The sequence below is a fragment of the Ceratotherium simum genome, chromosome 24 (genome assembly GCF_057802395.1).
Source record: "Ceratotherium simum simum isolate JZ-2026a chromosome 24, ASM5780239v1, whole genome shotgun sequence".
Taxonomy (NCBI): domain Eukaryota; kingdom Metazoa; phylum Chordata; class Mammalia; order Perissodactyla; family Rhinocerotidae; genus Ceratotherium; species Ceratotherium simum.
Window position 1 is genome coordinate 41,966,471 of NC_141923.1, and position 26,493 is coordinate 41,992,963.

General features: G+C 36.0%; 1 protein-coding gene across 1 annotated transcript in view; it reads right to left on the reverse strand.

Annotated features, from left to right (window-relative positions):
• Positions 1-26,493, reverse strand: part of LRRC9 (leucine rich repeat containing 9) — a 122,676-nt gene that overhangs the window by 27,717 nt on the left and 68,466 nt on the right. Inside the window, exons 18-26 of the mRNA XM_087448426.1 lie at positions 22,489-22,680; positions 20,969-21,094; positions 18,659-18,793; positions 17,451-17,628; positions 15,097-15,317; positions 13,603-13,725; positions 4,501-4,631; positions 2,154-2,262; positions 1,890-2,029 (exon numbers count right to left, since the gene is read on the reverse strand). Of these exons, the coding sequence (XP_087304552.1) occupies positions 1,890-2,029; positions 2,154-2,262; positions 4,501-4,631; positions 13,603-13,725; positions 15,097-15,317; positions 17,451-17,628; positions 18,659-18,793; positions 20,969-21,094; positions 22,489-22,680 (1,355 nt within the window). The remainder of the gene's footprint in view (positions 1-1,889; positions 2,030-2,153; positions 2,263-4,500; positions 4,632-13,602; positions 13,726-15,096; positions 15,318-17,450; positions 17,629-18,658; positions 18,794-20,968; positions 21,095-22,488; positions 22,681-26,493) is intronic.

The window sequence follows — 26,493 nt, forward strand, 5'->3', positions numbered from 1 at the left end:
AATTAAAACCACAGTGAGATAACTTCAAATCCACTAGAATGGCTATAATCAAAAAGACAGACAACAAGTGTTAGTGAGGATATGGAGAAACTAGAACCTTCATAAACTGTTGTTCGTAATGTAAAATGGTGCAACCACTTTGGAAAATAATTTGGTAGTTTCTTAAAAAGTTAAACATTAAATTACCACACAACCCAGCAATTTCACTCTTAGGTATTGACCCAAGAGAAAGGAAACATAAGTGCACACATATACTTCTGCACAAATGTTTATAGCAGCCTTATTCATAGTCGCCTCAAAGGGGAAACAACCCAAGTGTCCATCAACTGGTGAATGGATAAACATAATGTGGCATATCCATACAATGGAATACCCAACATCTTCAGCAATAAAAGGGAATGAACTACTAATACATGCTGTAACACGGATGAACCTCAAAAACATTAGCTGAGGTTAAGAAATCAGATGCAAAAGACCACATATTATATGATTCCATTTATATGAAATGTCTAGAAAACACAACTCTAAAGAAAGTGGATTAGTGGTTTCCTGGAGTTAGAGGTGGGAAAGGGGATTGACTGCAAATTGACATGAGGGATCGTTTTGGTGTGTGATGGAAGTGTTCTAAAACTGTATTGCGGTAATAGAAGCACAGCTCTATAAACTTAGCAAAAATTATACACTTAAAATGAGTGAATATGGTATGTAAACTGTACTTAAATGAAGCTGTGAAAAAAAAATATGAAGGGTCATCAATATAAAGGATGTGTATAAATGAAATGCTCATAGCAACTTTAATCAAAATAGCCTCAAACTGCAAACAACCCAAATGCTCATCAACGATAAATGGGTAAACAATTTGTCATATAATCTATATAATGGAGTACGTACTACAGCAATAAAATGAAATGAATTACTGACACTTGCAATAACGTAGATGAATCTCAAAAGAATTATGCTAAATGAAAGAAGCCAGACACAAAAGACTACTTACTATATGATTCTAATCATACGAAATTCTGAAAAAAGGTAAAATTATAGTCATAGAAAGCAGATCAGTGGTTGTTGCAAAGGGCCATGGTGTTGGAGGAGGGGATTGCAAAGAGATATAAGGGAAGTTTTGGGGATGGGAATAGTTTGTAGCTTGATTGTGGTAATGGTTATATGACTGAATACATTTGTCAGAGTTCATTAAATTGTACACTTAAATTGGTGAGTTTTATTTTATGTAAATTATACTTCAGTAAAGGTGATAAAAACACAAGGAATGCTCTTCATTGGGAAAACTGGAATGAAAGTATTCTGACTTGGATATATATATCTCTTTATGCTCTACCAAAAATGTGTATGAAGGTGGGAGGTATGTCCCCATCTTCTTCATTAAGTATTTTTTCCATTGATGCTGGGGCTGTAAGTGACCAGATAAATAATTTAGAAACAAAAACAAAACAAAGGTTAAAAGAAACCTAAGTCTTTGCTACTGGGTAAGGGATTCTTTTGTGGGGTGATGAAAATGTTCTGGAATTAGATGGTAGTAATGGTTACACAACTTGGTGAATATTCTAAAATAATCACTGAATTGTACACAGAAGGTGAGTGTTATGGTGTGTGAATTGTATCCCATTTAAAACAAAACCAAGGTCATTAAACATACAAGGTTTTTCCATTTTCTTCTTTTACACTATGAATGTGAAATGGAGGAAGCAGGGAAAAGCAATGACAAAGGAAAATTTTGAGTATCTTTTTATTTGTGAAGTTTGTTTTTGGCACATAGTTATTAAATAAGTATTAAAATAAGCTAAATGTATGTTACTTCTATCATCGTTGTGATTAACTGCTTTTTAAATTCCTAATCAAAATTATTTATAATTGTAGAAAAAGACTAGTACCTGTTTATTTTTGGAGTTCCTTGCTGTCCATAGCCACTTGAAGGCACTTTCTGGTGGAGTAGCTGTCTGTTGGTCAAGTGAGTCTGAGGCTTTAGTCTGGGCATGATGGATTCAATATGATTATAGTTGAGGCATAAGACCTACAGAAAGAATACCTTATTAATAAGGTATTAATAGATGAAAATACATTTTAATCCAAAGTAAAGATAATTACAACTTCCACTGAAAACCTTGAAAGAAAAAAAAAATTTATGAGTGACTCACCTTCACATTAGGCAGATAGATTAATCCACTGAATGAGGTAAGATTATTGTTCTGTAGATTCACATTAGACACATTTCTAAATTGGTCAACTGGAATCAAATCCACAGTTCTGAATTTAGACAAAGTAAATACAGTTATAGTTTTTTTTTCTCCCCAAAGCCCCAGTACATGGTTGTATGTCTTAGTTGTAAGTCCTTCTAGTTCTTCTATGTGAGCCACTGCCACAGCATGGCAACTGACAGATGGGTGGTGTGGTTCTGCGACCAGGAAATGAACCTGGACCACTGAAGTCATGAGAGCACCGAACTTTAACCACTAGACCATCAGGGCTGGCTCAAGTTATAATTTTAATAGGAAAATTATATAGGTAAATCGACCATGTACAACCCCAAAGACATTTAAAAAAAATCTCATCTGACATATGCTATGAAAAAGAATTGCCTTAATGTAAAATGTATGGGTCAAATGAACCGATAAATACATATTTTTGTTGGGCAGATATGTAAGAAAATGATATAGAATTTGATTGCTTTCAAAAAATAAGTCTATTACTAGATAAACATAGCACTATCATAAAAGAAACTTTTAAAATAAACATCTCCAATTTCTTTATAAATTCACATAGGTATTCATGAAATCATAGTGAAGTTGATATAGTAAATCATAAGATTTTCATGTTGTAAGCTGCAGAGAATATATGTGAAACAGGTTATTTCAGAAATGCCAGAAAGGGGTTAGGAATGGGAAGGAAAAGGAGAAAGCAGGTAAGGTCTTTGAAAACAGTTTTCTGTGGGATCTCCTGGAAACTTTCATGGCATTCCACCTAGTAAGGATGTTTTTGGTAATTAAACAGAATGCGTGATTTCTAGTCCATAGTGTTACAACTATTCACCTTCCTTTGAGCCATGATAGAGAAGAGCATAAAGCTAAATCACCTTGTCCTAACCACTTTAAACAAATCCTAAACCCTGAAGTTACAATTATGACATACTTTTATCCATTAATAAGTCATTCATTCATTCAACATATTTTCATTAATATTTCCTAAGTGCGACAATGTGTTTGAAAAGGCTACAACAAATATGAAAAGATACCATCTCTTCTCTCAAAAAATGGGATCCAGAAAAACGAAAATAAAAAAGGAAAAGTGCTATAACAGAGTTAGGTGTAATGGCATTTTAGGGAAAGAAAAACATATTTGGAGGAGTCAGTAATGACTTCACAGGGGAGAAAGATCTTAAAATGAGACTTGGAGAATTTATAGGCATTTGTCAGGCAAATTAGAAAGAGTTCCAGGCAGCAGAACAGGCGCAAGTAAAGGCAGAAACATGAAAAGCTTCTTGTGATTGAGATTAAGGAATGAGAATATTTTAGAATTTCTGGAGTATAAAGAGTTGTAGGGAGTAAAGGCAAGGATTACAGGAGATAAAAATAGTTAATTAAAGGGTCTCCTATGCCATACAAAGGGATTTAAAATTTTATTCTATAGACAATGGAAAGCCACTGAACAATGTGGAGAAGGGAAGTGATCTGGTAAAACTTGCATTTTAGAAGGCAGTAGGGATAATACATGGATTTGCAGGGAAGGTTATATAAGACAAAACCAAAAAGATCACCAAGAGAGTCTCTAAAATAGCTCATTTCCTGATCTAGGCCAATGGCAATAACTATGGAAAGAAAGGGGGAATTTTGAGACATACTTAAGACACAGACTTTGTAGAATGTGGTGATTAATTAAAACTGGAGGACAAAGGAGAGAGAGAAATGACTCCTAGGTTTTTGCCTTGAGGAACAACAGGTGGATGTTGTCTTTTACATGCTATCTAGAGAGCAATTGAATATTCAAGTGAGGAGCCTAGGTTTGGGCTAAATTTGGGGTTCATCATCATAAATTAAAACTGTGGCTAAAGATGTTTGCCTGTGAAGAGTGCAGAATAAGAAAAAGAAAGGAGAGAAGAGGATTTATTACCCAGGAGGACAGTGATGACATTCATGAGAATAGCATCAGAGGAACAGTGGCAGTGGAGGCCAGATTGCATTGAATTAGACTGAAATGATGTGAGGAGCAAACCTCATATGTTCTAATTTTAAAAGCTTGATTATAAAAGAAAAGAGAAATATAAGGTCTTAGAAAGAGATTCATGATATTTTTAATCATAGAGTGTGATAAAAATTATTAATGCATTTCAAAGGGTGGTAAAGTTAGCATGAGGTTTTGAAGTAGGGTATATGATTTTTTGAATTATTGGTTATATTTTGATAAGATGTATCAATTATAAACCTTAGAAAAATGATAATAATTAATATTTAATATAATGTCAAAAAGCATAAAATAAAATGATTGTACCTGATGGATGATGAAGTCCAATTTAGGTCTTGCATTTGGATGAAGTCTGAATGTCCTTGTCGTTCTGCAATCATGTCAGAAGTAAGTCTGCCACCAAACAAATCTTTTGCACACTCAGTCTCTGGTGATTCCTATATATGAAGACATTTAGAAAGTGATATCCTCTCTTACAGATGAGTAAATGACATCAATTCTTTGGTTCCAGGTCAAAATGGAGTGGACTCATTCTACCCTATTCCTCCTACTAAGTACAGCTAAACCCCCCGCACATTATATATAAAATAAACATAAGGAGACTGAAGGGTGCAGAGAAGAAGGTAGACCAGCTAGGGATCTTGAGAGCTGAGGAATGACATTGTGGTGAGTTCCCTGGTGTGTTATTGTGATTTATAATAATAATTATATTTGGTCTTCATCCACTGTTCCTGGCCTGGCCATATGGTCAGGCAGGAGGGCAATGGAAACATGGCCTCTTAAAGGGGTACCCAAACAGGGCACAGCCCTCTGGAAATCTGAGGGGTACATTAAAGTAGGACATGTCAATGCCCATCAGAACTCCTTTCCAGGTTTGGAAAGTGATTGCAATTGACAAGCACATATCTCTGTATGCTCACTTAAGGTGGCCACCTGAGTCTATGAAATAGGTGGACACTGGGGTCTCCAGTAATGCAGAGATGGGCTAAATCTAAACACATTCCTCTTGCACCCTCTGAGACACAAAATGCCAATAAAAACTGTTCTGTCTGCCAGCAAAAGAGACAGAGACTGCAAGTGGCTATGTGGCAGATCTGCCTGGTGGGAAGGCCCCAAACATAGCTGGCATCAGACTGATGCTGGTAACCGTGGGGGCTACAAATGGATCCTGACAGGAATAAATAGTGACTCTGGACTGGGTTGTGCTTACCCAGTGGTAAATGCAAATGCTCAGAGTGCTATAAAAGAACTAGAACAGACTATGATATTGTGATTTATAATGAGAAATATATATTTGGTGTTCGTCCACAGTTCCTGGTAAACCCTTGTAATTCCCTATATAAGAGCCATAGGGACATCTTTTGTAATAATATTTGGTCTTTTGTCATTGTTCCTGAAATAGCTCTAGAGCCATAAAGGTGAAATGAATGTTTTGTTATTCATAACCAGCGCCTTTTACCCACACCTAAGTTTATGTTAATGAGGTGACTTTTGGAAACTCCCTAAGGATGGGGCTGGTTGCCAGGGGAACCAATCGTGATTAGAGGATTGGAACTTCTGGTCCCACCCCCTGACCTCCAGGGAGGGCAGAAGGGTTAGAGGTTGAATCAGTCACAAATGGCCAATGATTTACTCAATCATGCCTATGTAGTGAAGCCTCCATAAAGACCCAAAAGAAGGGGATTCAGAACTTCTGGGTTGGTAAACATGTGGAGGTGCTGGAGAGTGGCACGCTCAGAGAGAGCATGGAAGCTCTGTGCCCCTTCCTATACCTAGCCTTATGCTTCTCTTCTACCTGGTTTTTCCTGAGTTACATCCTTTTATAATAAACCAGTAATCTAGTAAGTAAATGTATTCCTGAGTTCTGTGAGCTGCTGTAGCAAATTAATCAAAAACAAGCAGAAAGTCATGGGAACCTCCTATTCACAGCTGTGTAGTCAGAAGCACAGGTGTCAACCTGGACTTGTTGATAGGAGTCTGAAGTAGGGGCAGGGGCAGTATTGTGAGACTGAGCCTTTAGTCTGTGGGATCTGATGCTATCTCCAGGTAGATGGTGTCAAAATTCAGTTTACTTCTAGGACACCCAACTGGTGTCAGAGAATTGCTTGATGTGTGGAAAACCCACACATCTGGTGTTAGAAGTGCAGTGAGTGTGGTAGTAGTGTGAGAGTAAAGGAAACATAGGGCAGTTGAGTTTTTCTTTTAGGCCTGGGTTTTCTTTTTGCCTCGTATATGCTGGACTAGTTGCTGGAGAAGCCAAAATCACAGAAATGCCAACAAGAGAGAAAAAAAGTCCACAAAAAGCCTGCTTGCTTTAGTCAAAAGACTAGAAAAGTGGAAGCCTAGGAAGAGAGAAAACTTTTAGACAATAATGGGTCTACTCCAGTGAAATACCATGGAATAAACTGCAGCCCCATCTCCACCAAGAAAAGCAGAATGGAAGTACAGACTTCCACCCTTGCCCAGCTGTAATAAGGCACCCCTCCGTCATCCCCATGCTGAGTAGGGAGCCTGGACCTTTATCCTTTCCCAGCAGTAATGCACCCACACACACAACTGTTACTAGATGCCACGTGGGGAGCCTGTTCCTCTTCCACCTAGTAACAATGATGTGTCTGTGGAGCATTAATGAGGCACTTCTGCCCTTCTCAGTCAGGATGAGTCAGTGGAGACCTATGGGGAGCATGAGCTCCTACCCTAGCCTAGCAATAATGAAGCACATGCCTCCAGGTTGTCAACAGAGGCCAAGTAGGGGAACTTGGATATCTAACTCCCACTTGACGGTCCCATCTCCTTACTGGTGCAGTGTCAAGGGAGGCTTGCTAAAACAGAAGACTTAAATAAGATCCACAGTCTATGACATAATACCCAAAATGTCCAGAATATAACAGAAATATCTAGCATACCAAGAATCAGGAAAAACTCAACTTGAATGTGAAAAGACAATCAACAAACACAATACTGAAATGTCACAGATGTCATAATTATCTGACAAGGATTTCAAAATAGCCATCACAGAAATGCTTCAATGAGCAATTATGAACATGCTTGAAATAAATGATAAAACAGAAACTCAGCAAAGCAATAAAAGTGTCAGCAAAAAAATAGAGGATATAAAGAAGAACCAAATGGAAATCTTAGAACTGAAAAATACTATAATCAAATAAACAAAATAGATGGGCTCAACAGCCAAATAGAGAAAACAGAGGAAAGAATCAATGATCTTGAATATAGAACAATAGAAATTACCCAATCTGAACAAAAGAGAGAAAACAGACTTTAAAAAAAATGAGCCTCACTTTACCAAGATAGTCCATATCCTGGACATGTGGGACCATAACAAAAGATTTAACATTAGTATCATTGGATTTCTAGAATGAGGGGAGAAACAGCGTGGGCCTGAAAAAGTTTTAGAAGAAATAATGGCTGAAAATTTCCCAAATTTGGCAAAAGACATAAATCTGTAGATTCAAAAAGCTGAGCAAACCCCAAAAGAAGAAAACCTCCCAAAAATCCATGTCAAAGACACATAATCATAATCATACTCAAATTTCTGAAAACTAAAGACAGAAAAAATCTTGAAAGTAGTGAGAGAGAAATGAAATATTATACATACGAGAAAAATGATTTGAATTATAACAGATTTCTTATCAGAAACCATGGAAACCAGAGAATGTTGTGGTCCTCATTCAGAGAATGTTTCTGATGAGAAACCATGGAATAGAATTGTCAACCTGGAATCCTATATCCAGAGAAAATATCATTCAAAAATGAAGCAGAAATTAAGACATTCTCAGATGAAGAAAAACTAAGCACATTTGTCAACAGCAGACCTACTCTAAAAGCATGGCTAAAGAAAGTTCTTAAAACAGAAAAAAAGGAGAATCTTGGAATACCAGGAAAGAAGAAAGCACACTGGAAAGATATAAATACAATAGACTTTCCTTCTCCTCTTGAGTTTTCTAAATTATATTTGATCAGTTGAAGTAAAAAAGTACAGTTTTGTCTGATGTAGTTCTCAATATATAGAGAGGAAATATTTAATACAATTGTAAACAGGAGAGGAGAAATAGACTTAAAAGAAAGTAAGATTTCTAATACTTCACTCAAACTGCTAAAAATGTCAACACTGGTAGACTCCAGTAAGTTATATGTAATGTAATACCTAGAGCAACCACTAAAAAAAAATCTACACTACAGATAAATACTGTAAAAAACACTACAGATAAATCAAAATACAATTCTATAAAATGTTCAGGTAGCTCACAGGCAGCTTCCTCTATCTGAAAAAAAAAAAAAGAAAGATAAATGGAGGAAACAAACAGAAAACAAAAAATAAAATGGCAGAATTAAACACTAACATGTCAATAATTGATTTAAATGGAAATGGTCTACACTCATCATTTAAAAGATAGAAATTGACAGTGGAGAAAAGACCATGACCCAACTGTATGCTGTCAACAAGAAACTCATTTCAAATATAATGATATATGCAGGTTGAAAGTAAAAGAATGGCAAAAGATATATCACACAAACATTAATCAAAAAAAAGCAGGAGTGGCTATATTAATATCTGAAAAAATAGACATCAATGGAAAGGAAATTACCAGAGACAGAGAGGGACATTACATATATATATGAAAGGGTCAGTCTACCAAGAAGACATAACAATCCTAAAGGTTTACGCACCAAACAACAGAGCTGCAAAGTAAGTGAAGCTACAGTCTCCAGTTATTCTATCAAACATTAATTTAGGTATTGCTGTGAAGGTATTTTGCAGGTATAATTAAAGCTCCTAATTCATGGACTTTCAATAAGGAGATCGTCTTGGATAAACTGGGTAGGCCTGATTCAAGCAATTGAAAGGCCTTAAAAGCAGAGCTGAGACTTTCCTGAAAGATAGAAGAAATTCATCTATGGACAGCAGCTTTGGTCCATGACCATGAATTCCAGCCTGCCTGTAATCTTCTCTTCCTGGTGGCCTGCCCAATGGATTTCAGACTTGCTTAGGCAACCCCCACAATTGTTAAGTGTTCCTTGTAATAAATTTCAATATACACATACATACATACACACACACATATCTTCTCCTAGTTATGTTTTTCTGGTTGAACCCTGAATGATACAATCTCAAAATAAGCTTAAAAAACACATTAATTCAGCCTTATGAATACCATTGCTTTTGTATTTTTCATAATCATAAAAATAATGTTTTGATTAGTGTCCTTCTAAATCAGGGGTTGGCAATCTTTTTCTGTACTTTTCCTGTAAAAATAATATTTTAAAAATAGAAGTATGTAGAAAGAGGGTTTAAATGAAAACACAACTATCCAGACTGCTCTTTGGTTCTTCATAGTCTATGTCATTCCTACTCCAAAGAAGGCAGTGTGATTATATGTCCATAGAGCCCTGGACAGACAGTGAGGCTCAGCTGTCCATGCCTCCCCATTAAAGAGTCATGTCACTTGGAATAAGTCATATAAATTCTCTGGAGTTCTTTGTGCTCATCCATAAAATAAAAGATTTGGACTATGTAATTTCTAAAGTCCATGTCCATTTGCATCTCAAACACTCTGGGATTATATTGCTCTTCTATCTCCCTCTGCACCTACTTGTTGTGACTTCTTTTCCTCTTTACATTTCCTAAATGGAAGTATTAAAGCCCCACTTAAATTTATTTACTTTCTCTACTCTCTTTCCTTACAATCTTACATATGTTTTTGGTTTTAACTATCAACTTTCTTCAAATTACTTCCAAATCTAAACAAATGTAAGTTAAATTTCCATATCTAAATTTAGTCCTGTGTTTTCAACTGCTTGCTTGATATCTCCAGTCATATGATCCACTATCATATAAAACTTACTGTCTCCAACACTAATCATCTTATTCCTGAAAACAACTTTTCTTCTTATATTCATGTCTGTTATGATATCTATTATTGGCATAGACTCAAACCTTGTAGACATCTTTTACTCTTCCCTTTCTTTGTCCTTCAAATCCAGTTGGTTGCCAAGTTCTACCAGTTCTCCCCAGTATTTCTCATACCTTTCAGCTCTCTATGTTTTTTTTGTGTGTGTGTGAGGAAGGTCAGCCCTGAGCTAACATCCATGCCAATCCTCCCCATTTTGCTGAGGAAGACTGGCCCTGAGCTAACATCCTTGCCTATCTTCCTCCACTTTATGTGGGACGCCGCCACAGCATGGCCTGACAAGCGGTGTGTCAGTGCGTGCCCAGGATCCGAACCCGGGCCACCAGCAGCAGAGTGCGCGCACTTAACCACTACGCCACGGGGCCAGCCCCTCAGCTCTCTATTTTTAAAGTCACTTCCTTATCAGATGTATGGTTTGCAAATATCTTCTCCCAATTGTTAGGTTGTCTTTTCGTTTTGTTGATGGTTTCCTTTGCTGTGCAGAAGCTTTTTAGTTTGATGTAGTCCCATTTGTTTATTTTTTCTATTGTTTCTCTTGCCCGGTCAGACATGGTGCTTGAAAATATGTTGCTAAGACCGATGTCGAACAGTGTACTGCCTTTGTTTTCTTCTAGAAGTTTCATAGTTTCAGGTCTTACATTCAAGTCTTTAATCCATTTGGAGTTAATTTTTGTGTATGGTGTATGGTAAGGGTCTACTTTCATTTTTTTGCATGGGGCTATCCAGTTTTCCCAACACCATTTGTTGAAGAGACTTTCTTTTCTCCATTGTACATTCTTGGCTCCTCTGTCAAAGATAAGCTGTCCATAGATGTGTGGGTTTATTTCTGGGATTTTGATTCTATTCCATTGATCTGTGTGTCTGTTTTTGTGCCAGTACCATGCTGTTTTGGTTACTATAGCTTTGTAGTATATTTTGAAATTAGGGAGTGTGATACCTCCAGCTTTGTTCTTTTTTCTCAGGATTCCCTTACCTATTTGGGGTCTTTTGTTGTTCCATATAAATTTTAGGATTATTTGTTCTATTTCTGTGAAAAATGTTGTTGGAACTTTGATAGGATTGCATTGAATCTATAGATTGCTTTAGGAAGTATGGACATCTTAACTATGTTAATTCTTCCAATCCAAGAGCACGGAATATCTTTCCACTTCTTTGTGTCTTCTTCAATTTCTTTCAGCAATGTTTTATAGTTTTCCGTGTATAGCCAACAGACACATGAAAAGATGTTCAAAATCATTAACTATCAGAGAAATGCAAATCAAAACTACAATGAAATATCATCTCACGCCCGTCAGAATGGCTATAATTAACAACACAGGAAACAACATGTGTTGGAGAGGATGTGGAGAGAAAGGAACTCTCATACACTGCTGGTGGGAGTGCAAACTGGTGCAGCCACTATGGAAAACAGTATGGAGATTCCTCAAAAAATCAAGGATAGAACTACTATATGATCCAACTATTTCACTGCTGGGTATTTATCCAAAGAACTTGAAAACACCAATGCATAAAGATACATGCACCCCTGTGTTCATTGCAGCGTTATTCACAATAGCCAAGACTTGGAAGCAACCTAAGTCCCCATCAAGGGATGAATGGATAAAGATGTTGTATATATACACAATGGAATACTACTCAGCCATAAGAAATGATGAAATCCAGCCATTTGTGACAACATGGATGGACATTGAGGGTATTATGCAAAGTGAAATAAGTCAGAGGGAGAAGGTCAAATACTGTATGATTTCCTTCATTAAGTAGTAGATAATAACAACAATAAACAAACACATAGAGACAGAGATTGGATTGGTGGTTACCAGAGGGGAAGGGGGGAGGAAGGAGGGCGAAAGGGATAATTCGGCACATGTGTGTGGTGATGGGTTGTAATTAGTATTTGGGTGGTGAACATGATATAATCTATGCAGAAATAGAAGTATAATGATGTACACCTGAAATTTATACAATGTTATAAACCAATGTTACTGCAATAAACAAAAAATTAAAAAAATAAATAAATAAATAAAGTCACTTCCCTGTGGTTCAGGTTCTCATTACCTCACATGTGGACTATTCTCATAGCCTCCTATAGGTCTTCCATCTATCACTGTAAACACTGCTGTTAGATGAAATTTCCTAATACATAGTTTTGAATGTGTTATCCCTCTACTCAAAGATCTTTAATGCCTTCATGTTACCTCTCAATTAAAGTCTAAATTATTCACTCTAGTCTTATGTCCCATTATTAATTCATATATTTATATTCTATCTCATTTCACAAAGAATTTGTAGCAGCTTACAGGAAGCACATATAATCAAATAGTAAAATACAAATAATAAATAGTGAAGATCAAGACTAATATATTAGGATAGATCAAAACAGTGGATAAGGACAGACAGATCATAAGTCTTACAGGGTTTTTGTTATTGAACTGTAAATTTGGCCCTAAGATTTTAGGTAGTCAAAGTGAAATAGCTAAATAATATGTACTCATTGTCAGTGAGCAGAGCATAATTTTTCCTTAGGGGGAAAAAATTTTCCCACACTTATTTCTGGGCACTTTCTCATGTGACCCTTCAAATGAGGGCACAGAGAGATAGGCAGGATAAGATCCTCAACATCATTAGAACAAATGCAGTACTAGTTTCATAAGGCTACTTTAAAAACATACCTCAGTGAAAGCCAACATCTAAATAAAACCTACTATATAAGATTCTAGGAAAGTTGTTTGTGTTGGGGGGAGAATGTTTTTGATTCTCCATTCTGAGGAGGGTCCTGAAAAAAGCAGGGCTAGAATCAGTAATCTCCTTAGAGCACCTCAAAGTCCCAAATAATCATGAACTCTCTCTCAATATTCTAGAAAATTTGATGAGTTTTATTGTCTGACAGGAGCTAGACAATGTTACACAGGGAACCTTTTGATTCTTCACACACTTGTCATGCACTTAGCCCGTTACATAGAACTCAGGAGCCCTGTACGAACTTGCTTGTTATAGAATCCAAGTTTCCAAATATTGCTTTCATATTCAGGCCTATGTTCTGTATTATTTTTCTGTACAGTTTCCTAGTAACGCTGACATACCACTTTTTGGTTCAAATATATTTTTCTTAAATATTAACAGCTGTATTTTTCCAGGAAATAGGAAGCTGTTTTTAGGCCCAAGAGGATAGAAGGGCTCCAGAGCAGTTTTTTCTACCCTGTCTCATAAGATTGTGCTCTTTATTTTTTAGTCATTGAATTCAGTGGGTGCAAATGTAGGCAGCAACTTCCCTCCTCTGCCACCCCAATTTAGACAATTAAGAATTGGTCAGAGGAGAAAATTTTAAAACCCAGATGTAAAATGTGCTTTGGAGACCTAGATTTAATAAGCATAGTAAATTTGGGTGTCATACAAGTGGTAAAAAAGTTCAAATGATTATGGCCTATGTGTATGTGAATATGCAGCTTGGACCAATGCTATGAGTCACAAAACAACTTACAATTGAGATTCCATCCAAAGCTTTCAGTTCTGGAAGATGAAATATTACAAACAACCGGTAGTTTTCTTGATTCCATACAGTAATGTTTCCATACATATCTAGAATGACCAGGTTGCATAAACCCTGGGTAATAAAAATACAAACATTTAAAGTGATATATTATATCACTCTAGCAAGTTTTTTCCCCTCAGGAGTTTATCCTCAAATTTTAATATTTGAATTACTCTATCATTTCATAGTGATTTGAGTGCTTTTAAGTGTACTTTTTAGTGCTAGGGTTACCCTTTCAGACCCTTAAGTTCTACTTTGTACAATATTTTCAGTGGTCTGTGTTATATGATCAGAATCTGTTTTAGGATGCTGGTGCTAAATGTATTATCTATCAGTGGTAAAAACTTGGAGGGAACCTTGCTAAGTTTAAAACAATATACTTTGTTTATGATTAATGACCTATTAAATAGTATGCATGTGTTTATACAGATATAACAGGAATGAAAAACACTGCCTTCCTATGACAGATAAAAGTGAAGTGCTTCTGCCTTCTGAGAGAGTAGCAGAATTTATCTTAAGGGAAAACGTGCTTTCTTCTTAGACAAGACATTTTCATGTGCCTTAATTGTGAAAGAAGGGCCCTGAGTAGATACAGATAAGAGAGATTAAGACAAGAGGGAGTAAAACTACTCTGCATCATAATGTAAAATGGTTTATTTAGTTGCTGCTGTCATTGATTAGGTTGCCTCTGCAGCTCTAGAAGAAGTAGTTATATTGGGGGAGTAGAATGGCTGAACATAAGGAAAGACAGGAACTGGACATGAGTTTTTGATAGGAGACAAAGTCCTAGCTATATGGTATCAGCAAAAGGAAAGAGGCCATTCTGAGAGTCCCAGTGGTGGACAGTGGCCACTGAACCTGAGAAACAAGGAAGTTTACATTACATTGGAAGTGAATTCCTATTCTGTGCTGTAGAAAACTTCCATTTTATTCAAACATTCAGTAAAGCCTGTTATACAGCATCCCTGAATTAGCGGTTTCTTTGGGAGAATTAAAGAGAGCAAAGCTGGGCACAGTTGACTAGAAAGAATTGGAGCCACCAGTAAGAACCAGTAAGTAAGTGAGAGATAATCAAGAATTGCTCTGAGAAAGGAAAAGTTAAAGAATCTTACTCTCCAACCAAGTTGGAGAATCTTTGGAAACACTGAAGAAGGTACTAGTTAGGAGGGAAGGGGCTTGGGTTATTTCATTTGAGTACTAAAAAAATTTACCCTAGGAGGTGATCAACTTGGGGACATTTGGTTACACATACATATGTTTGTATGTATACATAAATTGAATGCAAATACATTTTAATAAACCTTGTTATTCTTGATTTTTATTTTCTTCTTTACGTTTTTCTATATTTTACAAATCCTACACAGTGAATGTGCATTACTTTCATAGTATAAAGAAATAATGAATATTTTAAAAAACAGAAACATTACTACCCCAGATAGTCACCTTTAAATTGTAGATCTCCTGATTGACGGCAATATAGTTATTGCTTATGTATAATTCAATTAGAGTAAAAACTTTTTGTAAACCACTCAGTGAAGTGATCCTGTTGTTCTCAAGAGAAAGGGAGTGAAGATGAAGCATGTTATCAAAAGCATGCTTTTCCAAACCAGTGAGAAGATTATTATTTATGCTGAGGCGGGTTAATTTAGTCAGCTTGGAAATGCCTAGAAAAATAAGCAAATTCAAGAAAAGATTCAGACAGCACTGAAAAGTTAATTTTAAAATGACAGGCTAGTCATTTTACTGTTTCTTTTTTTCTAAGTTCAAGTGGCTTTACGGACTCTATAGTAGTAATCACCATGTTTTTCCTTTTGTTTAAGAAGGATATATCATGTCTCAGCTAATAAATTCCAATTTTGGATTTCTAAGTAGACTCCTTCTTCTTAGGCATTAAGGGAAGGTATTATGTAAGAAATACTGAATTTTGCTTTCAAAGAACCTTCAAATGATATAATTAAGATTTTTAGCATCACAATAACATAAAGCTCTACACAAAGCTCAAAATAATCACTAGCCCCCATTTAAAAACACGAAGGGTATGGAACTAGAGTACAACACTCTGCAAAGTATTCCTCATTGTGGCGTGGCATTATTTGTATTGAAAAGAACCATTTAGCCTAATTCTACCTTTGTGTGCTTAAAAGTACTCTAACACATAACTTTAGAAAATGCCACCTGTCACCACAATCCAACCCTTAGGTATGTTATGTACTGTAGGCACTTTATAACTGTAGGTAGGCTGGTGCAGTTGAAAGATAAGAACTTTGGAGTTGGAGTTGGTTTCAAATGTATTACTATTAGATTTGGGACCATAGGTAAATTATGTAAATTATGTAACTGCTGAGCCTCATTTTCCTCATCCATAGAATGGACATACTGAAATCTACTTCTAAGGGGTTATGGAATTAAATGGAATGTCAGTTATAGCTTTTGGCAAATAATTGGTCCTCAATAAATTTTATCCATGCTCCCGTTCCACACCACCTCTATCATGGGACTGTGGAATGCTGAAAATAATTGATCTAGGGCAAGTTAGAAACATTGTTAACATCCATTAAAATAAAGTATATAAATGTTATACATGCTGTTTTTAAAGATGTTTAATACTTGCTTTTGCATGTATAATTTTTTGAAATACACATGCACACAAATTATTTGAAATATTTTTTTCATTTTCTATTTTATGAAAAAGGTAGTACATACACATGCTAAAAATAATCGAACAATTCAAAAGTGTGAAAATTAATAAACAGAAACCTCACTTAAAATGGAGTCAGGAGGCCAGAAGAGGGAGCTCTCATGCTCTACTAGAACTGCAGAGCCCAAAAGGGAGAAGAACGACTTCCTCTTCTTGCCCAGCAACAGCTCAGCCAGTGAGAGATGTCACAACTCAGCCAAAGAAAAGCCACTATACTTGGAACTCCCAGTCTCTTCCAATGGACTCTTTGTTTACAACAGCCTTCCCAGCTTCCACTTTCCTCTATAAAAGAGTCTCTTCTCCCCTTGCTGCAGGGGCCTTGTATGTGGCTTACCATGGTGGCAAACCCAGAAGTGCAATTCTTTGCTGATCCTGAATAAACCACTTTTGCTGGGGAAATAACTGGCTGTCTATTTGTTTAAGGTCAACAAAAGTGAATACAATATAAATTAAGTCTCTTTCCCAGCCATGATTTCCAATTCTTACTTTCTCTCCTTGACAAGGACAACCCTGTTGCCAAAATGTACAGCCTGAAATATTCTATACCCAGATACGTATGTATGTTTGCATGCGTGCGCATACCCAGACATTAGCAAAGCTAATTAAATGTACTTTTATGTGGATCCACACAAAACATTATATAGTACATTTGATTTTCAACATCTAGTGAATAAAATTTTCATTTTTGTTAAAGTCTTCAAATTTCCAAATGTAACATTAATTCCATATTTTGAAAAGTGAACTGAGCTGCTTTATCTTTTTCAAAAGCACACCTCTTTCATTGATTCCTTTATTCAACTCGACAGATATTAATTACTGCCCAGTTTGTGATATGCTGGGTTTGGTAATAGATGGTAAACCCCAGCACAGAGGAGAGGAGCGGGAAGGTGGAGGAGGGGAAAGGCGGCTCGCTGGGCTCATGTATAGGGGCTGGTCACAGATCCCACTAATGGTGTTTAGAATACTCTGCCCCAAACCCTCCTGGAACTTCTCTAGAGATGTTCCTCTTCAGAAATTCTATCCTCAGTGTTATTCATTTTGTGCTCTTGTTAATTAGACATTCATATTTTAAAGACTTTCAAATTCTCAAATACTTTACCTTCTATCTTTGAGATGCAATTTCCATCTAATGTGAGCTCTTCCAACTTAACACAGGATTCCAAGCCTTCTATTTTAGTGAGATTATTGTTGCTGAATGATGCCCATTTCAAATTTTCTAATTTTTCTAAATTTGTGATTTCAAAGAGATGTTGCCCGTCTAAATTTAAGGCAGTTATCTGTAGAATAATTCATATTATATGTTACTTCTGAATCTCATCAATAAATCTGATGTTATAAGATAAAAATGCTAATGAAATAATTCAAACGTGGTAAGTAACATCAAAGGAATTCCTTCAGGAACTAAAGATATTGTGAAGCTCTTAGTTTACAAAAAAGTAAAATTTGACAAGATTATAACTCCAAGAGGGACTTATATGGTATTATGCACACTGCGATGTGCCCGTCAGATTCCCACTGTAGTGGAGGACTTGTCCCAGCGGCTGGGAGTGCTGTTGGCAGGAAGCCTTCAGCTGTCAGCCCCTGCAGGGACAGCCTCAGCTGCAGAGAGGTGTCCTGCCCAAGGTCGTGCTCCTTCCCGGGTTGGCCCACATCCAATGATGGAGGGATATAAAGGGCTGGCCATCTCAGCCAAACTTGGGACAAATTTAAAGGGCCATTCTAATTCCAGAACTCCCCGTGGGGTCAGCCAAAGCTGTCAGTGGGCCTTCATCACAGCTAAATATCTGTATATATCCCTCCCAAAATAATGCCACTAATATCTTCCATTTTCAAGGGTCAGCTTCTCTTAACCCAGTTTCCATCTGGCAAGAGGTATAAGGGAGCTTTATGCGGCAAGGAGCTGCTGGTGCTTCTGCCCTTTTCCCTTCCCTTGGCTGAATTCATACCAGTTCCCCTAGTCCCTTGCTAGGATTCTTGATCCTTTTACCTGCCACCCAAACTTTTGGCTTGATTTCTGGCTCTGAGCTCTCAAGTTTGCTTGCTTATTTTGACATATTATCGGATCTCCCCTTTGGTTTTGTAGTGTACCTTTATCCTGAATCTCCAGTTCTACGGTGACCACTGTCGAGGCCCAGCTGCCATGACATAACTGTTCACCACTTGATCTCCTTATTTAATTTTAATTAGTCTCTTCCAATTTTCCACCCTTTACCTATCTGTGCCCTCTTTTTGATACACAGACCATAGCTGACTAAAAATCAATTGAAATGAAGCTTTTATATTAGGTTTAATAGAATTAGCCTTTACCTTCAAGTACCAGTTTCCACTCAGATGTGAATGTGGTCCTAACTTTGATATCTGTGTCAGAATTTTGGCAGAAGGCCACATACTGAGTGTTCGTGGTCTCTCCTCTTTAGTACTAGAATGCCGTAAGAGAGATAACTAATAAAATAAAAAACACATGATGAATAAAGGAAACAGCATACAGTGGTTCATTCGTATAGTAAAAAGTATTGTTTCTTACATGAGTGGCCCAATGAATAATTTTAAAATACGACATTTTTTTTGCCTAAAATGTTTTCAATATCTAGATATATTTTAAGTTATATATTTTGCTCTTTTTTTGTTTTAGTAGATATTTAACCATTACAAAATAATATTATAAAATTGTGAAAGGATTACTGTAATACAAACACTCATATAATCCATCCATGAAACCACTTTTAGAGCTAGAATATTTCTACTACCCTAGAAGCTCCCTGTGTGGTCAGTCCTAATCCTCTTCCATTCCTTCCCTTCAGAAGTCATCACTCATCTCAGGTGAATCAATTGATCCCCTAAGAAGCAATCAAATTATCCCAAACTTTGTATCTACCATTCACTTGCTTTCTTTATAGACCTATATTTGTGTCCACAGACAATATATCATTTAGTCTCACACACATTTGAACTTGATGTAAATTGAATAGTATGTATGTATTCTTATATGACTTGCTTTTTTGCTCAACATATTCATGAGATTCATCTGTGCTGCTGCATGTAGCTCCAGTTCATTCACATGTCATTGCTATATAGTATTTCCTTATTAATTCTCCTGTCAATGAATACTGGGGCTGATTTCAGATTTTTGCTATTATAAACACTGCTGTCAGGAATACTCTTGTGTGTGACTCCTGGTGCATAAGTGTAAGTGTTTGTTTAAAGTATATACAACCTGCTGGGTTGTAGGCTATGTATATATTCAGGTTTACTAGATAATGCCAAATTGTTTCCCAAAGTGGTTGTACCAATTGTAACCTTTACTTCAAATCTTTGCTAAAACTTGATACTTTCAGGCTTTAAAATTTTTTCCAACTGGGGCTATAAATTGGTAGATCATTACAGTTTTAATGTTCATTTTCTTGAATACTCATATGGGGGAGCATCTTTTCCTGTTATTTGGCTGTTCTGATTTCCTCTCCTGTGAAGTGTCTATTTAAATCTTTTGCCCATTTTTCTGTTTGATTGGTTGTCTTTTTCCTGATATATTCTGTATATATAAAGAAAATCTTTTGTCAGTTAGATGTGTTGCAAATTTCTTTTCCTGGTATGTAGCTTGTCTTTTCACTTTCTTTAGCCCTTTGATGAACAGATGTATTCATTTTAAAGTAGACAAACCAGTCTTTTAGTTTATGCTCTTTGTTTCTTCATGATAAGTTCATCCCTAATTCAAGGTCATAATGATAATCTCCGATCTGTTCTTCTAAAATGGTTCTGGTTCAGCCTTTGACAGTGAGGTCCTTAGTGCACTTGTCCCGGTGCCTTTTACTGACCAGTCTCCCTGACCTGTAAAGGCAGCTCTGATATTCATCAAGTTTCCACGCACGTGTGGGTCTATATTGAATCTTTATATTTTGTTATATCGGTCTATTTCTCTAACTCTGTGCCAATTCCACATTGTCTTAAAGGATTTTTGTAAGTTTTGATCTCTAGTAGGGTAAATCCACAACTCTTCTTCAGGCGTTAATTATATTTTTATCAACAAAAAAGTTTCTTTCCTTCATTTTGAATAGATCTAAAATGAAACATTGCATTGTTTAAGGAATTAATATTCAAATACCCCACAAAAAGCAAATAGCTAGATAACTAGAGTGGAGATATTTAGGATGTTGAAGCTACTTTGGCCAAAGTATCGCATTTTAAATCTGGATAATGTAGGTATTTCCCCTCCCCCAAGTTAGTAGGTTTTGTTTTCAGCCAGACACATATAATAGCAATACTAGGTAAATAATTCCCTGAATGCTTTCTCAAGGCCTCTAAGCTTACCTTATCCACAGAAAGTTGCTTATTTTTGTGTAGGCTCTAGAAAGGGCTCTGATGAGTTCAGGTTGACTAGGAAAAAATCAGTTACTCTAGAAGTATTTTTGGGGTAGTGTGCAGGGATGAGAATCCATGTAACCAGTTGGTATTTAAATGGGATACATTTAAACAGGAAAAAAATATGATTGTTATATTTTAATTGCTTTTTTTATTAGCATGCTAAGAGAGAATACAAAATCTTAATAACAAAACAAGAGTATGGGCAATAAACTTGTATATTTGAAATAGCACAAAAAATATTAAACGGTAAAATCCAACCTGAGTGATCTTTGTTCCAGTAATAAATTTCATGGCTGCTGTTGCTTCTTCTTCAGAAATGAGGAGTCCATCTAAATGAGTAAGAGTCTTTAATCTGCCAATAACACTCAGCCTTAATGTGGCTGGCTTGGGAAAAACAACAAAAAGTTAATTTTTACAAAATATTACACACATTATGGCATGGAAAGGAGTGCTTTTTCATTCCTTCACATATAATTCAAAATTACACATCTCCTACTTTATTATATATATCTAAAAATAAAAGCTTAATTCTTTAAATAATAGTTGAAATTAAATTATATTTAAGAATTAATCTGTTTTGTTTGGAGGTGGATGGTTCTACTTGTATGAAGGGTGGAAATCCTATAAGCTGCTGAATAGTGACTGTGGTGAAAAGTGCTCAGAGGACAGCTGCAGAACCTCCTGTGTGTCTAGACCAGCGGTCAGCTAGTCAGCCCATGGGACTCAGTACAGATCTTTGGCCTTTGACATCTAGTTTGGCAACAGGGAGAAGCTGTACCGTGAGCATTCAGGAAGTCTGCTCTGGCAAAAGAAAAATATCCTTCAGTTTTACTGAGCAAAAAAAGAAGAAATACAACAATATAAAATAGCAATATAGCCAATTTTGTAGAACCAATCATGCTCGAGTCCCTTTTTAAAATGTTGAACATAGTCTTACATTTTTGAAAGGCAAGGCAAGGAGGATTCTTGAAATTATAAACTTGGAGCTTGTTTTAAATACTTGGAGATACCCTTAAATATAATCATTGAATACTGACATTTCTTAGCATGAATCTACGTATTTTTGTGATGAGAAAAAAAGTGTTCAATCAAATTTCCTTTTATAACAGAACATAAGACTTTATAATTCTGGTTTATCAGGGGAAGAGAGAAATTTGTTCCCCCCTTTAATAGCATGTTTCTCTCACTGTTCTGTTATTCCTAGTTCCTATGCCTCATTATAGTGGGGTTCTAGCACACTGAGCTATATAAACTCTCCAAAGGTTTGCAAATGGCAGTGACATCTAACAGTCTTAAACCCCTAATACTCTCAAACTATTAGATGTTACCAAAAAAATCAGTGGGCTGGCCTGGTGGCGCAGTGGTTAAGTTCACGCGTTCCACTTCAGCGGCCTGGGGTTTGTGGGTTTGGATCCCGGGTGCGGACCTACACATCACTCATCAAGCCATGCTGTGGCAGGTGTCCCACATATAAAGTAGAGGAAGATGGGCATGGATGTTAGCCCAGGGCCAATCTTCCTCAGCAAATAGAGGAAGATGTTAGCTCAGGGCTAATCTTCCTCACCAAACAAAAAAAAAAATCTGATATGAAATTATAGCCTTCTTTGTGGTAACATTTGATTCATTTGATCACTTCACTAAATTCAACTTATGAAATACTTAAAGGAATTCTAGTAAAACAAAAATAGTTTGCCTATTTCTGGATATTATTGAATAGCAGTGAAAACGGCTTTGAAATAAAAATGATTGTTTTTTTAATAAACATGTCTGTTGCATACCTTTTGCCATGGATTATGTCGAATATCAAGAGTGAGAAGGTTTGTGGTGTGTTTGCATAACACATTTATTTCATCGCCAGATTTTTTCAGTTGATTCCAGCTCAAGTCTAAGTGCTTCAGTTTCATCAGACCTCTGAACCCCTCCAGGGTTATCACGTGGTTATGGCTCGCATCCAAATATTCAAGATTATACTGCAACACATACAAACAGGACTGATGCCAAATGGATCATGGTTGGTATTTACATATGTTCTTTTCTCTATGATTCTCTAAGTACTTTACATGCTTTTTGGTAATCCTCACAGAAAACATAAACAGTAGTTATACTGCAATAATGATATCAATGTATGTATTCTCCTAAAGGGTTACAGGTATTTTATTTTAGTCATTCTCTCTTAATTCTCACTTTACCCTTGCAACATAAAGTGGCAGTGTTTGTTTTCATAAGAGCAGGCAAAGAGAAACCGGCAAGATAATTTGTCTCCAACAAACAAGGAATTACACTTCTTAATATCTAGGCTTCTGGTTCATACCATTCAACCAATAGCCTGGTTAAAAAAGGTTCATCTTCAGAGGTAGAAACTAAACCTGTCCTATTCTATAATTTTATTTTTTTAAATTACATTATTTTTAATAATAATTTTTAAAAATCATTAAAATAATGCATTTTTTGCTAGAAATTTGAAAAATATAGTAAATAAATAAAAATTAAAAAGTTAGAAAGCATATATAATTCTATTACTCAGGAAGAACCACTGAACACACTGTTTATTATATGCACATATATTTTTTCTTATATAAAACAGAGTATATTATATAGAATTTTGTATCCTTTTAACATATTCACACACCCTTAAATATTCTTGAAAATGATTTTTCATGATTGCATAATATTCTAATATGTGAATTATTAACATTGTTTTAAGCATTTTACTATAGACATTTATGTTGTTTCTAATTATTGACAACATTGCAACAAACATCCATGAGCATGATACTTTAATTGAGACTCTGAATTTTTTCAGAACAGGTTTTTAGAAATGGGATTACTGGTTTTAAAGATTTCTGTATTGTTAAATACTGCCAAATAGTTTTCAAGGAAGTTTGTATCAATTTTTTCTTCCAACAGTAGAATATGAGAATGCTCATTTCCTTAAATACCCACCAATACACCTACCTTATTTTAATTTACATTGTTTATTGCCAGTGAAGTTGAGTATCTTTCCATGTGTTTACATTAGCCATTTTTAAATTTCTTTTTTTTCTGTATTTCTTATTTTTGGCTATTTATCTATTCAGATCTTCATCTACTTATTTATAAGAAGTCTTTAAGACTTTAATTTGTTGCAAATAAAATTTTCTTTTAAGGTGTATACTACTCAGACCCAGAAGAAGGAAGAGATAGAGAGAACTTTAAGATATTTTGCAACGTATTTTTTAAAATAAAAAATAATATTACTATAGATTAAAAATGAACTTGATCTCTTTATAACTTAATTGAAACAACTGTTTGAGTTCAGCAAAGAATTAGTCACTGCTTTAAAATGCATAGTTCATATTGTTAGAACCACCTATTACAGTGGTTCAGGTTTCAAGAGTTGAATGTCCAGATCGTTAAAATCTAAAAAAATTTCTGAAAACCAAATAGTGTTATTTTTATTCTCATAAATCAGCATGGTAAAAACAAGACAAAACAAAAACTATCATTTACTATCACAATTTCTTGAACAAAAGGATATTTGGCAGCAAAAAAGTATGAAAGATATAATCTTATAAGTCTTTGAAATGAAATCAATTTAACTTTATAAAAATTTACTACATGACCCATCTCCCAATTTTCATCATAGACTGGGAAAAACTTGTCCCAAATTCTGGCAGTTGCCTGCAAACCAGCATTTGGGAACCATACATCATAAAAAGATAACTGTCTTCTTTCCTTGAAATCAGAGGTGAGATCTTCATTTTTGTATTCCCAGGGTATAGAACAGACTCCATGGAAGAGTATTTTCAGTTTTGCAGCAGGGTTTTCTGTTCTAATATTTCTTGTACTTCAGTTTCAGTCTTCCTTAAAGTTACTGTACAGCCCAACTCACAAAGATTAAAATCTTCAACACCTCTTTTAAATATTCTTAGGGATAATGGTTCATTCTCTAAATGTAGATTAGCTGTCTCCAGACATTAGGAACACTTTGACAACAAATTTCTCATTCAAAAAGATAAGACAGAAGTATTGTTTCAATAAAAAATTAGGCATGTAATCTAGTCTAAGATTGCAAGTAGCCATACATATTTGTCTCTTCCTGGTCAAGTGTGACTATAGTGGAGCTATGTTCAGAGAAAAAAATATTTTTCTATTCTTTTCTCTCAGATACTCTCTTTTGCTGATAGTTTAGGTGAGTGAATGACAGACATGCAACTTAGGACATTTTAATTTACCTTATATGGATGTCTTGTTTAAATTTTTAAAAACTCTATGAAAACCATTTAGTGTGTTTATTTACTTTCCACTATTTATGAAGCCCAGGCCCTCCATTATATAAACAGTCTTAGGTTTGGTATTTTGGTACACAAGGCAAGGCCAGGATGATCAACACACAGCAACAATACATTTACTTTCTACAACCTAGTAGAACCAACTTCTAGCATGCAAGAAGGGTACAGAAACTCTCCATGTTAGAGACGTACTTAAGGGAAATGATAGTAAAAATGAGATATCCCAGGCGAATTTAAAAACTAGGAGAAGGTAAAAATTACAGAGGAATGATTAAATTAGATCATAACCTTTTATAATGCTGGGGTAAGCATAATTAATATTGAACACACGTACAAAGCCAATTACTGGAGAATATATAGGCCAAGACAGCACAGGTTTTCAATGTCTCTGAATCCCCACATAAAAACAGTAAATAGATAAAACCAAAATCCCAGGGACAACGTTTATAACAAAGCTACATGACACAATAGCTCCACAAGCCCCAAAAGAAGCTGATAGGAGTAAAGCACCACAACCTACATAGCATCTAGTCTCTGTGAGGGGAAGAAGGAATCATGAGGGTGGCATCTGATGCACCTGAGAGCAGGAGAGCCCCAGAATAGCCAACTACTATTCACTGGAAAACATGGGGGCCCACTGGAGTACAGCAGTTGAAACTAGGAGGAGCTTTGCCCCTTTAATACCAAATGAGTGCATGGGACCCACAGTAAAAAATTCTGAAGGGGCTGGAGCAGTCTGGCCTCCATGAATCTCAAAACTGCCCACCAGGGCTTCCTTCCAGAACAGAATCCTTCTTGAAGAAGAAACTGCTGGGGCTAAGTTAAAATTAAACAGGATAAGGACAAGAAAAGCAAATAAAAGAGAAAGTTCAGACCAAAGTGGAGGAGGGGAATAGATTCAGGAAGTCTCAGAAAATAAGCACTACCATTTTTAAACAGTAATATAAACTACAGAAGAGGGACATCTGTGAAGTTAGAAAAGCTTTCCCGAAACCCACTTCATTTTAAAAGTTAAGAAAACTAATTTGCTGCTTAAAAATAAGCAGCAAATAAGTACTGAGGTCAAATCCCAGACAAAGCTGTGAGAGAGACAGAGGAAGAGGGGGAAACATTGCTGCAGGCAAGAAAAGTACACCAGGAAGATACGCTCAAGAAACAGATCACAGCTACTAACCTACTATTTCAAAACAAGCAAAAAAAAATGTTAAGAATGATATAAAACATAAAATAACAACATAAATCTGGATTAGAAAAACTCAGAAGTGAGGTGAAAGAACCCAGAAAAGAATTTGAAATAAAACAAGAAAACCATTTCAGAAACTAAGACTAAGCCAGTCAAACACAAAAGCAAATAAACACAGCAGATAATTCTTTAAGAGAAATAGAAAGTGGGGGCCGGCCCGGTGGCGCAAGCGGTTAAGTGCGCGCGCTCCGCTGCGGCTGCCCGGGGTTCGCTGGTTCGGATCCCGGGCGCGCACCGACGCACTGCTTGGCAAGCCATGCTGTGGCGGC